Source organism: Falco naumanni, chromosome 6, assembly GCF_017639655.2.
Source record: "Falco naumanni isolate bFalNau1 chromosome 6, bFalNau1.pat, whole genome shotgun sequence".
Taxonomy (NCBI): Eukaryota; Metazoa; Chordata; class Aves; order Falconiformes; family Falconidae; genus Falco; species Falco naumanni.
Genome location: NC_054059.1, coordinates 47,357,650 through 47,375,410, shown reverse-complemented (window position 1 = coordinate 47,375,410; position 17,761 = coordinate 47,357,650). Strand labels below are relative to the sequence as shown.

The 17,761-nt window shown below is 44.8% G+C and overlaps 1 protein-coding gene across 5 annotated transcripts in view; it reads left to right on the top strand.

Annotated features, from left to right (window-relative positions):
* The first annotated feature begins 1,487 nt into the window (after window positions 1–1,487).
* CNKSR3 (CNKSR family member 3) overlaps window positions 1,488–17,761 on the top strand; it is a 60,053-nt gene continuing 43,779 nt past the window's right edge. For 3 of the 5 annotated variants that reach the window (XM_040597390.1, XM_040597388.1, XM_040597387.1), the window contains exon 1: window positions 1,488–1,652. In XM_040597390.1, coding sequence (XP_040453324.1) covers window positions 1,601–1,652 — 52 coding nt within the window. In that variant the 5' untranslated portion in view covers window positions 1,488–1,600. Of the gene's footprint in view, window positions 1,653–6,109; window positions 6,210–17,761 lie in introns of all 5 variants that reach the window. The other 2 variants (XM_040597389.1, XM_040597391.1) reach the window with 2 other exon arrangements.

Here is a 17,761-nt window from a genome sequence, read left to right as displayed (position 1 = left end):
TTTCCTCCCTGAGGAAGAGAAGCAGTGAGACTTTTGTGGGTGTTACAGAAGGACTTTGGGCTGGAATTTGCTGCTGAACCAGATTCCCTAAGTGATGCACACCATAAAGATACCTGGTTTCTCCATGCCTCCTTGCTGCTTTGTTAATGGCAAAGTGGTTGTAGGCTGAGTTATATGTTTGGTAGCAAGGAACGGTGGAGGCTGGTACACTGGGCACACAGTTTTGCAGGTTAGCACTCTACACTCTGTGTAGAGGCTGACACACTCACTGAAGGTTTACATGGGCTTCAGGAGGTGGCCAGGACACAAACGACATGTTTCCTCCAAGGAAGGCAAGCCTGAGGGACAGCTGATGGCTTAATGTAACTCCTAAGCGGGAGCAGCAAAACAGAAGTAATCTATTATGGTGAAATGGCCTCCACACCCAAGGACGCTTTTAAGTGCCAGATTCAGAAATTAAAACCCCAAATGGCAATACTGGGACAAGCGCGGTTGAAGTCAGTCTGGAGTTGCTGCTAAAATCGCCATGGGGCCGTGACTCACACAAAGCCACCACTGAAGCAGGGTGAAGAGCCCGGCCGCTGCTCCACCCCATGGGCTGGTCGCCATTCCCGGGGCAGGATGCCGGGCAGCTCCTCGTGCTGGATGGCCACCGCTCCTTCCCTTTCCTCACCGCGGCACCCCCAGGCACGGCCACCTCAGCGGTAGGCCTTCCCTCCTTGGGCTCGTGAAAACCCCCGGACTCCAAAACACGCTCTTTTTTTAAAAAAAAAAATTTGCATTTATCACCGAGTTTAAATTAAGCAATGATAGTATGGCAGTAGGGGTGATGTGATTAGCAGCAGTTCCCGTTTATAGTAGTAATTACTGTTTCTGTTCACTCGCTCTCGGCCTGGATTCTCTACATTTTCCAGGCCAGCCTTCACACCTAGTGCTAAAACTATGCCTTGCTTTAAGAAAGCGCGACATTTGTGTCCCCGCAGGGTCCCAAGAGCCCTGGCTTTCAGACACGACACGCTCAGGGGGTCTCGCAGAGCGGCCTCCGCTGCCGTGCCGCTTCAGCGCGTCCTTTGTGCCCGGATCTCTGCCCTGCCAAGCCGAAGCTGGACGCGGCTTGCAGACAGCAACGACGTTACATTGTTAGGTGACGTGTCGGGGTGCTCCATGCTTTGCTTTGGGACTTTGTTACTTTGTGGGCCGCCGGTCCGCGGGGCGCGCGGGCAGCGCGTGAAAGGTGACAGGCGTTTAAAAGCGCTGTCCCCACGCACCTTCCCTTTCCCGGCAGGAGCCGCAGCGGCCCGGGAAGTGTCTCCTCAGCGCTCTCCCAAGCGCAGGCCCGGGCCGGGCGCAGCCGTTACGGCCGGTCCCGCCCCGCGGCGGGGCCGCGCGCGCTCCGGCCCGGCCCGGCGGGGGACAGCACCTGGGGGCGGAGCGGCAGCGGGGCGGGCCCGGCCGCGGCCGGCGGGAGGAGCCAGCCCGGGGAGGGGGCGGCCCGGAGCGGCGCTGCCGGGATGGGAGCCTGAGAAGGAGCTAGTCCGCGTCCGGGGGAGCGCGGCGGTGGTCTCTTGCGGGGGCTGGTGCTGGCGGGGTTGAGCCCGCCATGGAGCCGGTGACCAGGTGGAGCCCGAAGCAAGTGGTGGACTGGACTAAGGGTGAGAGAGCGCCGGTCGGGCGGGTTTGCGCCGCGGGAACTTCGCGGCGCCGGGCTGCGGGGGGTGCCCCAGCGGCTGCTCCCCGGAGCCGGGCTGCCCGGCGGCGTGCCGCATGGCCCGCGGGGCCTTCGCCGGTGCCGGCCCTGGCCGGCTGAGCCCCGGGGCTGCCCCGCCGCGCTGCGCGGGAGCTGGCGGCTCGCTGCAGCCCCTTGCCTCCCTTCCGTGCCGGCTGGCGCACTTGTGCCCGCTTCGCGCGGTGGGCTGCGGCGTTTGGGAAGCGGGGAGAGGGGGAGGTGGATTTTGCACCGAGCTGCGTGAGGGTGCCTGGCTGGGGGTACGTTATACGCGATGGGGTCTCCCCGGGGCTCGCTCCCCTTCTTCTGTGGTGGTGCTGGCCAGTCTGCACTGAGATAGTAACTGTTCTCCTTCAGGCAGGTATGTAAGTTAACTTCCAGCTTCTCAAGCAAAACCCGCGCACTGGCCGAAAAACTCTAAAATTTTGTGAGTTAAGCAAAAACTTTATGAATCTAGCTCAAGTAAGCAAGGACGCTTAATCCTATTTAACGGTGATGGGATTAAAAGACGGGGCTCCCGCTCGGAGAGTTAAATAGTGGCCCCTTCGTCCGCCCGTCCCTCCCTCCCACCCCTCCTCTCCCCGGTGCGTCCCTGTGTGTTTCCCCCCGCTCCCGCCGATCCGAGCTCCCTGCGCTGCTCCCGGGGCCGTTCCGATGCTGACCTGGCCGCGGCGAGCGCCGGCGGGACGGGGTGTGAGGGAGGCGCTGGGGCGGCCCGGCCCGGCCCCGGGGGGCGCTCGTGGCGCGGGGGGTGGGGGGGTGGGGGGCGCTCTGCGGTGCTGGGCGGCCTCGGGTTTGTCTTTGAAGGCGGGTTAAACCTCCGTTTTGTCAGCTCGGGTTGGGGTCCTGGGAGGGCTTTCTGAACGGCGATCGGGATGTCGCGCTCGCAGCTCCCGCTCCGCAGGGAATAATCAAAAGGGAAGCAGCTGTGCGTTGGGCGAGGGGTTTATGACTTACGAAGCGTACCTCTGCTTTCCCGTAGGACAGCGCTTTAGCGTGATCGCCTTTTGTTACCTGGAGTATTTTCACAGGCTTTGCTGGAGTTGATGTCAAGTGAGGAATGTTTTCAGAGGTGGAAGCTTCCCGGGATTACGAGTGGCATGTACATGTAGCAGCCATTACCCCTCTGTCGGGAGCGCGTGCCGCTCAGCCTGCCTGCTGCGGTCAGCGCCTGGCAGCGGCGCGGTCCCGGCGAGGCGGGTCCGGGAACCCGGCTCGTGTTTTCCTGCGGGGCGAGGTGGGCGCTGCCGGCGTGTGCGGGGGGGCTGGAGCCAGCGAGGGGCTGGCCCCGCTGAGAGGAGGGTTCCGCACAGACGTGCGGTGAAGTTAGGCGTTAACAGATCAATTAACTTCCACAGAAAGACTTTTTCCCTTTTTACCACCCCTCCTTATTTTTTTTTTTTTTTATTGGTATTGGTTTAAAGCAGGAGTGCGTGGTTGCAATGAAATAAGCTTTCTGCTTTGGCATGTGGAATATTTATATCGTGCTTTTCCCTCATTGTATTTTTTTCTCTTGGGCGCTGAAAGTTTGTTACCTTGCCAGATTAAAGAGTAAACCTGCTAATCGTTTTAAAAGGCTTTATTATACTTATGCAGGAAAGCAAGCCAAGCATGCTTAATTTATTTTACTCTCGGGTTCCTTGAGCAGGTAACTCTTTAGCTGGACCCTCAGTGTTATGCAGAACAATTTGAGGGCTGGCTGTAGTGGGGAGGTGGATCTTCTGACTAATGAAAACACGTGTCCTTTGAAATGCAAGGGAATAAATTAAAGACCGCTGGTGACTTTTGTTTCTGCTGTTGTTTTTCAGTTTCTAGGTAAGCTTTCGACCTCTTTGGTGCACAGCGTCATTTTATGTCACTCCCTGCATGACAAGGCTGTAATAAAGAAATGAGATGTGGAGAATTTTTCTTTATCGTTGCGCTTTCATCTCTGCAACGTTCAAATCGACCCTTTAATAGCAAGCTAACAGCCTTATTAGCACAATGTTTCATAGTTTATTTACTGCGTAGTTCACAACCACTGGATTTTGTTTCACCGAAGACCAGTATTCTGTATTTTACCTTACAAATATTAAATTAGTTCTAAAAGTTAGTTTTGTAAAAAAAGCAATTGGAGGAGAGCTTATGCCATTTGTTTTCTTACACGTGCTATCTAGGAAGGGTGATATCATGATCTTTATTGAACTGGTCAAGCTTCAGGAGGAAGTATTTGGCTGGTGGTATCTGCTGCCTGTAGTTAGTGCTGTGATGGCATGGGGATGTATTCTAGAAGAATGACATAAATAACTGTGGTGAGAGATGCCAGCTCTCAGTGGGGAGATTGGTTTTGCAGATAATTAATCATGCTTATCATACAACAATAAAAACATCTTGGAAAAAATAGAGGGCACCACAAATAAGTGGTCTGATTCAATCCATTTTGATGCATAATGTAAAACTGAGAATATTTCTCCAGGAACCTTTTCTTCCGTCCAAGTCTTTTTACAATCGAACACCTATAAATTGATTTTTTAAAAATTATTTTTCCAAACCAGAAGCAGCATGAAAATTCCACCCACCCTCCCCTAGTTCCATGAAACAAACCCCAGAAATCAAAGTCCAAATGTAAGCTGTGACACCACTGTTGGACGGTTAGCTTATTTGCTCTTGGTGAACTTGCACTTCTTTTTTTAAAGAGGCTTTTGAACTAACTTTATTTAACAAGATAACTCTTATCCTGAACAGTTTTGTTCTGTGATTGAGTTGTTCACTCCTAGATAAATACTGTGAATAGCATTTAATAGAATAGAACTTAAAACAGAATCTATCAAGAATTATTAAGCTGAACATGAATATTTTTAGCTTTTTGTAGTCAGGTTTTAAATAAAAAGTTTTACCAACAACAGCTGATGCAAAATGCAGTTGCTTGTCTTTTGCTAATTCAGACAAGAAGGCTGCTGTTTTTTGCAAACAAGGGTGTTTTTTTCTGGTAGGGTACACTGTACTGACAGTAGCAGCCTATGGTAGTTAACAAGAGTTGGTCTAGTTAAACCAAAGCTGCTGAGGAAGAGTTGTACTTTTACTCGCTAGCAGTTGTCTGTGTAGGTGACACTTTTTTCAAGCTTTGACCAAGGATATGACAACTTTTTAGCTACAGCATAGTGTTTTGAAAGTTATATCTAATATTTCCATAAGCACCTCCTTGATTTCTGTCTGGAAAGAGTTATGGTGTAGTTAGAGGTATCTCCTGCAGCCCGACACAAATTCAGATAGTACTTAGGGGCTGCATTTGGCCATGACAAGGTGAGACTTTGCTAGCATGCTGTGTTGATTTGACTTGTGGCTGGATTGATGTGGAGTTTATGCTCTTTGGATGATAGAGCTGACGCTGTTTTCCTGACTATACTTAGAAATGTGGGTGTGTTTTGGGTTTTCTTTTGTTTGTATCTTAGTTGATCCTTGTTGGGGTATAAACTAATATGTGGATGGTGTTGTGGTTGACCTGTGGTTTTGCTTCCTGTATCTTGCAGCACTCCCTTGAGTGCTTGTGAAACTGAATTCCCTCCCTAGCTACTCAAGAGGGATTCCTAGAGTTTTTCAGGTTATTGTGGGACAGCTGTATGACTGTGGAAGCTGTAACGCATCTACAGCACACTGCTTGTATATGATTGTGGGTTTGCAGTTTTCTGGGCTATCCTGGGTGCAGAAACCAGCAAGAAACTGTAGTTCCATAGGGCTGTACACATGGAGAAGTATCCGGAACAAAAGTAACTTAATTTTACTGGCATAACAACAATTTGAAGGACATGAAGTGGTCTGATGTGGAGGAACTTTCTCTGGTCTCAGAAACCCCTGGCTACTGAAAACCCTGCAGCTAAGGTCATTCCTCAAAAGATGCAAGGGGGAGGAAAGCTCCGTATGGGGTAGAGCCTCCTGTGTGAGAAATGTCACTGCCTTACTGGAGAACATCAATGTGCCTCCTCTGTTAGCTGTAGCCTGATCTGTCTCTTCCCCCTGCCCTCAGGCCTTGCATACTTATTTGAGTTGTGACTTCAAGCCAAATTTTGCGTGGTACAGACAGTTTGACGTGCTTGTGGTTAGAAGCCTCTGTTGTTGCGAGGCTCTGCTACAATTTGGCCTTTGTGGCTGTAGCTTCAGTGAGCTGGGGATCACGTGTCTGCTTTGGTCTCTTTATTGCGCTCCAGGTTTGGTTATTCCCTTCTTCAGTAGTTCATGGATATCACTTATTCCTGTGCCTGTTCTGTCATGAAATACTCAGATTTCCATTTCTGGTAAAGCTTTTTAGCAACTATATTTATAGGTATGCCTGGGAGAAGAGGGAGAAATATGTTAATTTATTAATGGTTAGCAATTAATTGTGAGGGCCTGGTGTTCTTTTTTTAGAGCCATCTTGCTTACCCAGAGAGATTCCAACAAGGTCAGTCACATTAGCTGTGTGTGCTGGGAGCTGCAAACCATAGCTGGATTTTAGAAGCAATTATGGGTAATGTATAGCACTGGAGTTATTTTTTTGGCCTTTCTTTTCTTTTTTAGGTACTGGCAAATGAATGCAATTGTATTCAAATTGTTTGGGAAAATCTAACACTAGGAAACCCTTAGTTATTTTTTTAAGACAGAGTATTTTTGCTTTTAGTGAAGAAAAGAGCTGCCCATAACTGGGGCTGCAGAAGAGTATCCTTCCCGTGCTTACTCAGTTACTTAAATACTCTATACATGTATTTTTTTTAATAGATCAGAAAATTACATTGAATAACCACTCTTTGGAGAACTCAACTGAAATTCTGAGTGTGGCTGGACCATAATGTTTTACTAGTGAAAGGTGACTATACTGAAAACATCTATTTATATTTGCTTGTGGGCTGAAGCAGAGTAAAAAGTTGCACAACAAATTTGTACTATTGCAGTCGTAGAATCATTCATTCATTGTTGTGAAGATTGGTGAGTGTGTAAAAAAAAAAAAAAAACAAAACAAAACAAAAAAAACAAACCCAAAAAAACCCCAAACCAAACACAAAACCAAAAAAAACCCCAACCAAAATCAAACACACAAAAACCCCCCACCAAAAACCCAAAATAAAACACAAAAAACAAACCAACACACCAAAGTTGGCCTCTGTATTTATGTGTTTAGGGCACGTTTTCTTTTTTTTTTTTTGCCGTGTTGCACTTTCTTGAGCTGCTTGTGGGTTCTGTGATTCCCCCCCATCTTTTCATGTTCACAGTTAGCTCTGTGTACTTGCCATTAATTTGCTGTTCAAACTATTATAACCAAACATCAGAAAGTCTAAAAGCTGAATGCTGTCAGCATGATGTTTGGAAAAGCAACACTTTAAATGATAAAATCACAACAGGCATTAGTGGAAAGTTGACTGTAACCTTTGTAGAGGAATGTAGTGAGGCTCTTGCAATGAATTTTAGGCATGCAAGATATATTTAGGTAGTACCTGAACATACGTAGTAGTGTTAAGTGCAAAGATGCTTGCTCAGTATTGACCAACTAGAGGTGTAAGGTGGTATACTTAAAAGAAATTTCTTCTAACTACTCAACAGAAAGTGCAGAGATTGGTCAGTGGGTTGGCTGATTTTTTCTTTCTTTAAAGCTTTTCCTTGAGTGACAAGAAGTAATTTGTATCTGTTGTTGTAGACTTCTATAACAAAAACCTCATTTTGGACAAAATGTGTGTCAGATTTTCATAATTCTTGTTATGTGTTCGTTCCTTGCACTTCTGCCTGGGACCCATGTTTTCAGCATGTAAATCTTCTTGGTTGAGGATCATGCCTCTCTCTGTATGCTGTATAGCATCCTACAAGAGCTAAGGGAAGACAAAATACAGGGCACTGGATAAAATGCATGTTGAAACTTGTCATCTTTTATTTTCTTAAGTAAAAGACCCTGACAAAAGGCGGGTTTTCCAATATGTGCTACTAGAGCAGGGGTCCTCAAACTCAAACTTTTTAACCAGGGGGCCGGCGCACGGATGAAGTGGCAGGCAGTCATCTGCGGCTGCTTGGTTTTCCACCCCCAACCCCTGGTGTGTGTGTGTGTGTGGGGGTGAGGGGGTTCTGCAAATACCAGGGGCCGGATTGAGGACCCTGGGGGGCTGTATCTGACCCGTGGGCCATAGTTTGAGGACCGCTGTACTAGATGGATTGCAGTTATGAGTGCGTACAGCCTGTTACCAGGTATTCAAAAGAATGTGGGTTTCTTTTCAAGTGGTGGTTGTTCTTTCCTTTTGATTTCTTAAATCTAAATTTCTGAATTGCCTGGTTTAAGTCATGATCTAACAGATGACCTCCCTCCAGGAATGTCAAACAGATGATGACTAGTGACAGGGATTGCAGAAGAGGTGACGAGACTGCTCAGTTTTCAGTTTGCTGCATAATTTTAGGACAAGATTTTCACTTACAGGGAAATGTCACACAGAAGATATGTTAATGAATAAACCGTGCTTCTGGTTTTAAGTGGAAGAAGTTGATTACTATTGCCTTTTTTCTGTAAAAGTGACGACATTGTTCTTAATTTGTACTGTGCATTTCTCTGACAATGTCGCACAGTCAGGTGTCCCTTCCCTAGAGGGATGATGTTTCTGTAACGTCTCCTTGCTTTATCCTCCAGGTACCCCAAATATATGTCCCGTCAACAGGAGGAGGTAGGGAAGTATTGATGTTTTCAAGGCTGGCTTGAGGAAAGGAAGGGTAGATGAGGAGTTAATGGAGCTGGGGCCTCTATAGCAACCTCTCATGTACTTATGGTAGTTCTTCAGAACCCAACTTCTTGTGGTCATGGGATTGCTCACAGATAGTGTGTTTGTCCACAGGACTGCAGTAAGAGATAGGAAATTGAAATTAAAATGCTGTTTGACTTGGATCTGTCTGATGTTAGGCAGGGTATACGGTCCTTTTGTCATTTGGGCGCTCATTACCAGAGTGAGATGACTGGAGTCTGAGCCTATCATTCAGATTCCTGAGCCACGCTTCCTTTGCACGAGGAAATGGCCTGTGGGTTTCCATATTCCTGACCACGTCCTTTCAGAGTGCAAGCAGTAATGTTTCACAGCTTGGAGGATCTGCAGGAGGTACACTGAATCAGCCCAATCTGTTTCACTGGCTTTAAAACATTCATTACCTATTAAAATAGATATTTATGGTATTATGAAATGTAGCTAATTTTCATCAGATGTCATGTGTGCTGGACAAAACCAAGCATTTGTGTGTGATTTGGTGAGATTAAATTACTGACCTCTAACTTTGGCCTACTGACATACATTCAGTATCTGGCTAAATTAAGTTATAATATTGCATCAGGGCTGAGTTCATATCATTTCTTGTACATGCTTCTCTGATACCCTTTTACATGAAGACTGTTCTTTGTCACTGTAATGACAAAATCTCTTTAGTGTTTTGGACTGTTTCTTATACTAGTAGTTAGGTGTAGGTAAACAAAGCATCTGGTGTACTGTTGCAATCAAAGCTTTGTGGCATAAACGTGATCTTATCTTGTTCCTTGATCAAAGGGAAGAACTCCATTTAAAACTTAATTGGTGCTCATCAAGGGCTGAGGCTTTTGCTAAACCAAGTGTTGGTACAGGTTTCTAGGCTAATGATCCTGATGTCTCTGTCTTGTGTGTGCAAAATGAACATTGCTTAGGTTGCCATCCCTTTATCATTATCTTTCCTTATCTCAGAGTCTTTTATTACGGGAATGAAGTTTTCTGGGTTTATGAAAAGCTCTATAATATGCCCATTTTGTCACTAAATAAAAGATATCTTGTCTGGTACAAATGCTTTCCTAACCAGAAGGGAAGGGATGAAGGTATTGCTTCCTTTGGATACATTAAGAGTCTAGGGGGCCAGTGAGGCAGACTGGTTAAGGGCTTCTGTTGAGCTTTCTAGCTTCTGTAGATTGTAGAAGACCTATATCTTGTAAGAGAGGTTTTCTGCCATATGTTATGATATTTCTGCCATTGCCTATTCCAAACATGCTTTTTTCTGAGCTGCAGGTCTTGGCAGTACTTTTTTCTTCCTCTTGAACCAGCATTGTGGAAGGGCTGTGTCCTTGCTGTGATGGCCAAAAGGCAAATCTTTGGTGACAGGTGGACATGTAAACAAGAGTGAAAATCTACCAGTCTGTTTCATTGGGACAGGAATATCAGAACTTCAGTGCCCTGAAAATTTAATTTTAAGTTGACTGCTATCCCACTGCCGTAGGGGGCAGAATGCTGTACCTGAGCAGGTATCTTAGCACTGCACTGCTGAGAGGAGGAGTGCTTGGATATAGGGATGGGGAGGGACAAGCTAACAATAAGGGGTGAATACACGGGGAACAATACCGCTGCGTAGGACTTCCCGTGAGGAAGGAGGGCTGTAAGAACAAGTTCAGACATGCCTGAAGAATGTGAACTAAAAAACATGTTCAGCAACCATGGGATGGAGCTGTGCCTGGAGAGTATTGTAGAGGGAAAAGTGGTAACAATGAAATGTAGGTATCTGACACAAGTGTTTTAGGGTTTGTTTTTTTTTCTCCCACCCCCTCAGTAGTTCTAGTGGTGATGTGTATTCACTGTTTCACTTGCCCACCCTTCACAAAGTGCAGGATTCTTGCTGTTCGTATTCTGTTAGCTTCACCAAACAGAATTTTAAGAGGATTGTGGCAAAACATAAAACTCAATAATTATTAGTGTTCTCAATGCAAGCTGTATGGAAACTTTGGAAGAAAGAGGAGACAAAAGATATATATGCTATAAATTCTGTGTGTTTGGGTTTTTTTCCTCCTTTAAAATTTGTAGTATTCCATGTAGTATTTGGACTTAGGCTGTACTCACCAGAGCATGTAATATTATAGATCTTGTGAAATATCATCCCTGTGTAAACATAAAAGCATCATAGCTATTTCCTTGTATTTTTAAAAAATCCTTCATAACTATACATACTTCACACTATTTCAGACAGTAACGCTAGATAAATAAATCCGTGATCAAGACAAGAACTTGGAAATCAAACCTGCCAATTTTTTTCTTGCGGTTTTTTGTTGTATCTCACTATAACATGTTAGACATCACCGCATTAAAAAAAAAAGTTAATACAGTTTGCCCTTAATTATGATTAGGATTTAACAGTAATCTTGGAGGAACATGTAATATTCCTGCTTGACTGAGAATGAGATTCCTTGCTTATCTGGGAGGGTAGGTGTGGGCTTGATGCAGCAGTGCTGAAGCTAGAGCATTATAATGGACTGAGGTGGATGCTGTGCTTACACAGCAGGTACTTGCAGGCGGTGCGAGATCTATTTTTATTGTTACTTTTGTGATAGTTTCATGTTTCTATAATGTTTTGCTGCTTACTATTAGAGTATTTGTGTCAGACTGATGCTGACTGGTAGGATTCTGGCTAGTTTTACTTTTATTCTGATTTTAGAAGTATCAAGAGGAGATGACTGGAGTAGAGCCTTGAGAGACAAAGTCTCTGGGGGCTGGTGAAGTGTCCTTTTGGTGCCTTACACAATTCTTAGCTTGATGTAACCTTAATGCACCATTATTGCGGTGTCCCTGGTGCTTTGTAGTCTTTATTTTTTCAGCAGGCCTCTCAGTAGGAATTTGCTGTTATTTTCATTTTAAAGATAAGGAATTAACATTGTGGGGAATTTGGGTGTGCCTGCCTTACATGGTGTAGGTCCAAGTAACCTGGAGTAGATTATCTATGTAGTAGAAACAGTATTAGCATGGTTGTCTTGGCTGTTTTAATTCCCTAATGCAATTGTATTGCTTATAAACTCCTGAAACATCTGTTTGTGCTACTTCAAGTGTCCAGTCATTTATGGCTGTGTGTTGTGGAGTGTATGGTGAAAGTGGCTTGCCTCTGGTCATACAGTGGGTGGCATTGAAATCAGGATTAAGACATGAGTGTAGAGATCTAAATTAGCCAGAGAGAGATACCTAGTATAACATATACTATGTTATAGTCACTGGAGCCTAGAGGGTAGCTCAGCAGATCTTGTGCTTGGTGTCTGTTCCAGGGTGAGCTGAATCATGCTGTGGGCTCTATCGACTACTGAGTAGGTCTCTGTTGAGTATCCTGGGCATTAAAGCATGTCAATGTCCAACTGGGTCCAACCCATGATACCTGGAGCAGCTGAAGAAAACTTGCAGGCCCTGGTTCAGTGCTGTAGTTACTGGATCCTCCTTTCTCCATTAGGTGCAGGAAGTCATAACAACAAATGAGGGGGTGTGCTAATTTAAAAATTATTTGTATACTTCCTTAAGAAAATAGAGCATGGCTGCATTTAAGGCTGTTGGAATATTTTGGGAAGCTGTTTCGTATTTTGTTGCCTTAAACCGCTTCATGGTGCCTAGGTTCCAAGCTAGTGAGCATCCTTGGTGTATAAAATTGTCTCTTGAAACAAGGCAATTGACAACTGGACACTGGGGTGTGACCACAGTACCACTAGCAACACTGTGTCAGCTTTCAGTGTAGTGAGGTTGCTAGGTTCTCAGGGCAGCATATATGGAGAAGAATTCCAGAGTCCAGTAGAGTCAATCCTGTGCTAGGCATGCCTGGAGACTTTTGTTGAGCTGTCATTCACAGAAGTACTCATTTCTCAGATTGTCAGCTTGTGTGCACGCTTTCAGGTTTTACTCAATGTGGCTTGGTTGCTGCAGAATACTGAATGGACTGTGTGGTTTTTTACCCATGTATAATTGAGCATAATGCATGTAACTATATTGTCTAGTATCATTCTCAACTTCCTAAGGCTTAAAAGTATGTTGAAATGGTAGTTGGGAACTTAATTATCTCTTTTGGCTTTACTGAAATAATTTTGCTCTTTAGTATTCTCTTCTTGTCATTGGGTGTTCTCAAAAATCTGTTAACTTTTGAGGACTAGTTTTCTATTAAGACTTAAACTATATTTTCATTCTGCCTGCAGCATTCCCCTAGCTGGCTCTGTTAGCCGTATATGCAAGGGCCCTCCCTAGAGATGCTTCTGGCACCTAGGAATTACACGCTCCCTGGAAGCTGTGCTACTAAAGTTGTACTCTGTAACAGATCTTTCAAAAAAACCACCAAACCAACCAAAACAAAACCCAATTTGGCTGAAATCTTGCAAGAAAGAAGCAAGTTGCTATAAATTGAATGGCAAGTAGTGGAACCAAATACCCACAAGTATCTAATAGTGATTTACTGTGCCTTGAAAGTACCAGGAAGACTTGTTTGGAACTCCCGCAGAGTCAGAAATACCTTGTTGCCACTGTTCTAAGGGGTGGAATAGCTGTTCATGCTCCTGCCTCTCCACAATCACAAAAAATACTGTGTGGGCATGTGAGATGGAGTGGCTGAAAAAAATATGGGGCTCTTTGCTGCCCTCCGCTGCCCTCCCTTACATCTGGGAAGGAGGTAGGGCTCCTGATCAGGTTGGTGGTGGTCTTTTGGACTTGTGTATGATTCAGACAGAGCCCTCAGTCAGCTTTGCCACCATTGATCTCAGATGCCTTTGGCTTTCTTACAATTGGATGTTGCATTTGAATGAACTCTGAGGTTTAGTGTTGTAAGATGATGTGGAATACTGAAAATGTGTCAGGCAGCTAATTCTGTGAAGCAATTGCTTTAGATGTTTAAAGCAATTGTAAAAATATGAAGAAGCTGAGTGATGTGGTTTGTCAACTGAGCAGTCAATCACCTTGATTTTTTTGACAGTCTTTTCAAAGGAAGCTCAGATGCTTCAGTGGTATGCTTTAAAATGCCTGTTGTATTGGGTACCTCAATGCAGGTCTGTCCTGTCACTGGGACAACATTATCTGTTTGTTTTGGGGGTTTTGTTTGTTTTGGGGGTTTTGTTTGTTTTGGGGGTTTTGTTTGTTTTGGGGGTTTTGTTTGTTTTGGGGGTTTTGTTTGTTTTGGGGGTTTTGTTTGTTTTGGGGGTTTTGTTTGTTTTGGGGGTTTTGTTTGTTTTGGGGGTTTTGTTTGTTTTGGGGGTTTTGTTTGTTTTGGGGGTTTTGTTTGTTTTGGGGGTTTTGTTTGTTTTGGGGGTTTTGTTTGTTTTGGGGGTTTTGTTTGTTTTGGGGGTTTTGTTTGTTTTGGGGGTTTTGTTTGTTTTGGGGGTTTTGTTTGTTTTGGGGGTTTTGTTTGTTTTGGGGGTTTTGTTTGTTTTGGGGGTTTTGTTTGTTTTGGGGGTTTTGTTTGTTTTGGGGGTTTTGTTTAGCTAGGTGTGCTGACTGTATCAGCCTCTTCTCCCTCCAGGCCCTCCAGGCCCCCCCCCCCCCCCCCCCCCCCCCGGCTTGCCTTTATTGATTCCAATATATGCTGGCTGCTCTTGCTCTGAGACCTTTGTGGCCAGGCCTTCCAGCTTTGCTCTGCTCATCTTCTCTCAGCTGTTGGTGGGAACACAATGGCTACTTTGTGAATACCTTTAAGCTTTCTAATCCTTGTCACATTGCTGTGAAGCTCTCCTCAAAAACTTGTCAGCTGTGATGGCATCAACCTTCCCAGCCCTTTGGAGTTGAAGGGCCATGGCTGGTTCAGTGAAATGGTTGCTTGTCCCAGCAGGGTGGAGTGTCATTTCTTGTCTTATGTTCTTCCACCTGTTTCAGATCCCTTTGGGCAGGGGTTGGGATTTTTGCTCTTTGGTCTTGAGGCTCCTTGTGTGTCCTGGCTCATGGAAGGGACTCTGATGTGCTGTATAAATTAATGCAAACAAAGTTCTAAGAAACTAGAATTTCTCCTGTAAACGTTGTGGGGATTTTTAACATGATATAATGCATGCATCCGAATAACGACAGTGTCTCCTAGGAGAATCCAGTAGTGACTTCTGAGGATCTGTCCGTGATGGAAAGAGATATTGCACAATCAGCAGTTCTCTGTTAGTGTCATTCAGCTTGCTACGACATATTTATGTGGTTAGCAGCTGCTGATGGCTGGTGATTCTCATGTGCCTGTACTTATGGCTTCCTGGTGGCTGTGAGACTGTAAGGTGCTAGGCACTAATGTTTCATAACAGTGTAGGAGGTTGTCATCTGAAAGGCTGGCTATCTGGCAACTAAATCAGCTGTTGCCTTACAGCAAACTGCTCCCTGACTAGCTCATGGGTGTAACAGTAATCACAGTGTTCACAAGGGTGCATACACAAAGGAGAGGCAGATGTGTGTAATGGACCTTGCTGCAATCAGCCAAAACAGTTCCACATGGTGGTGTGAGGAGGCAGCCAAACCAAATTAAAGGGATCACCCCATTTCTTCCTGGGAGCCAAGAGGCAGGCAGTTTTGCAATGTTCCTTCTTGTTTCCATTGTGGGAACAGGCATCAGAGTGTTAATTACTAGAGTTCAAGAAAAGGAGCTCTTGTGACTAATGAACTATTCCTTCAACCACAAAACCCTTGAAACTTTTAAAAGGCAAGCTCTTAATTGCATGTTTGAGATGAAGGCCCTAGGGCGGGGGGTTATTGCACCATATTAACCACATAAAGTTATCAGGCACAGAGGCTTCATGTGCTAGACACACAAACAATTAATATAGAGTGTACTGTTACTGCTTTTAGAAAATGTAGAAATTTGTGCTTGACCTGTTGCAGGATAGTATTTATTTTTAGGGCCAGCAACACCACCCCCCTTCCCCCCCCCCCCCCCCCCCCCCCCCCCCACTTGATAGGGAGGATAAAAAATTACTCTTACTGCAAAGGTGTTGACCTGATTTCCCCCTGGAAGAGGCCTGACGTATTAAAGTTGACAAGCTGTGGAGGCAGCCACCTTGGGAAGTATGCTTCAAAAGGGATAGTGCTTTCGTGTTGCTTGTAGTCAGTGTGTAATTACTGTAATTAATACTAATATTGCCTGTGAATGAATTCTGTGCTTCCACTTTGTTCCCGTGGAAGAGTATTTATGCATGCTTGTCAGCAACAGTAAACCAGATGGGCAGAAGCTTGATGATGGGATGTATGGGCTGGTAGAAGTCTGGCTCTGGATAAAGTGGGATGAAGTTCTGATTTTTGTCTCTTGAGTGGGGTGGGTTGATTCTTTTTCAAGTTGGGCTGTTCCTTTGCCAGGGACTTCTGCTACGTACGCAGTCATCTCTAAAGGCTTTCCTTGCTGGAGGTTTTGGTGTGGAGATGGAGAGTGCAGCTGGGTGGGGTGTCTGGTCTGTCCCCTCTGGTCCCAAAGCGTCTCAGGGCTGGCCAGTTCCCCCTCTAGGAAGAGGGTGTGAGCTGCTGCTGTTAGATTTGGTCTGCAAGTAAATGCATGTTTCTGTGGCTCTTATTCCAGCATCTTTAAGCAGGATTAGTGTGTGCGCATGAGAGGGGGAAACAGTAGCTGGAAGTTTAGTGTCTCAGACCAAGAGATTGATGATAGTTTTATATCTATTAAATTGAAAATGTTGGGAGTAAAATAAATGTCTTATTTCATGTGAGTGGGATGGGATATCTAGAGAGAGTAACTTGGGCATAAGAAGACTTTGGTGTCACCCTGTTTGTTATGTGGCCATAATGCTCTTAAATGGATTGCTTGCTTTTGAGAAAATGCTACTTATGTCAATTTGAAATAAACACTGATAGGAAAATCATGCAAAATATTTGTGTGCTTACTGTAGTTAATGCAGTGTGACTGTTTAAAGGTCAGTTACATGGTCTCTGCTGGGTGAATATCTCAAATGGAAATTTTCAACTAATTTCTCATCTTTCCTCTTGTGGCTGTATTTCCCTTTATTCCCTGTAATATCCTGTTACATGATCTTCTTTCCCAGGTATTTTGTCATGTTGGTCTTACGTGGGTAGGAGCAGCCTCGCTGTCTCCTGGCTGTTTCATAACAGCTTTCAGAGGAGTTTGTGCTCACCTCCTCAGTAAAGAATATACTTAAAGAAGTGTCGAAGAGCAGCAAATGTTTTGATGAATTGCATTAGTCCTTGGGTGGGAAGCCCTCATTCTTTTCCAGCTAATGGTAGGCAGTGGACAGAAGTGTCTGGTAGCCTGTGTGGTGACAGTTTGGAAATAAATTGGTACTTCACAGCTTTCTGCTTACAGGCCTCCATTACTTGTGCGGAGGGCACCACTGGAGGTGGTGAGTTTTTCTAGAAGCTCTGGTAGAGAGCACGTGGCGATGGTGCCATCCTCTTAGCAGCAGTCTCAGTTTGGGGGCATGAAGCCAAGTCTCCATGAAGAGAGAGTATTTGTGTGTCGCTGTTTCTTTGCTGCTGTTTTGATAACTTCTAAAAATCACTAATGCTTTCAATTTAGGAAAGAAACTCCTCACCAATTACCTTTCCCTGCTGTCCCACACCTTCTGCAAGATGTAATGAATAACTTGAGTGTAAATAAGGTCACTACAGTGCCTGCAAGTGAACAAAGATGAACAGCCATCAAATGGGCTTCTGCAAAACCCTGTCCTAAAAGTCCATTGCTACCTAGTTAACGAATAGGACTACTCTCAGGGGTTGAAAAGTGTTGACCTGGTTGCATGTTCTCTCTCCCCTTACAAAGTAGTACACAGAAGTATTACTTCTGAACTTCCATTTCCAAATGCATCCTTGGGCACAGTGAGCAGCAATTTCTTATGATTTGGAAGTTTGAAAATTTGATCACTAACTGGAGCTTACTACATGGTACTAACCATGTGGCAGATTCACTTGCAGAAAGAAGTCCAAGCTGTGGAAATCAGCTCTGGCCTGAAGGTATTTGATCTGTTTAGGTAGCTTGGAAATAAGGCTCTATAATACTTAAGATAAAGTGTGCATCCAGGAGAGAGACTGCTCAGGCAGCTTTAAGTTGATCAAACCAAACAAATAATTGTATCTAAATAAAACATTCAATCTAGAAGTATCCTAAGTAATATCTTTTTATTGGCGGCCAAACTGCTGCTTCTGAGTTTCCATGCCTTTCAGTTTCATACAGCCTTTATACCCATCAGATGGCACTTTTACAAAAATGATACAACTTTTAAAGATGGGAAAGGGATAGGGGGGGAGAGAGAGAAAAAAATTGTTTTTTTTTAAAGGAATTTTGTAACCTTTTACATGTTTGGAATTAATGGCTCTAGTAAGTCCATTCTGTGATGAA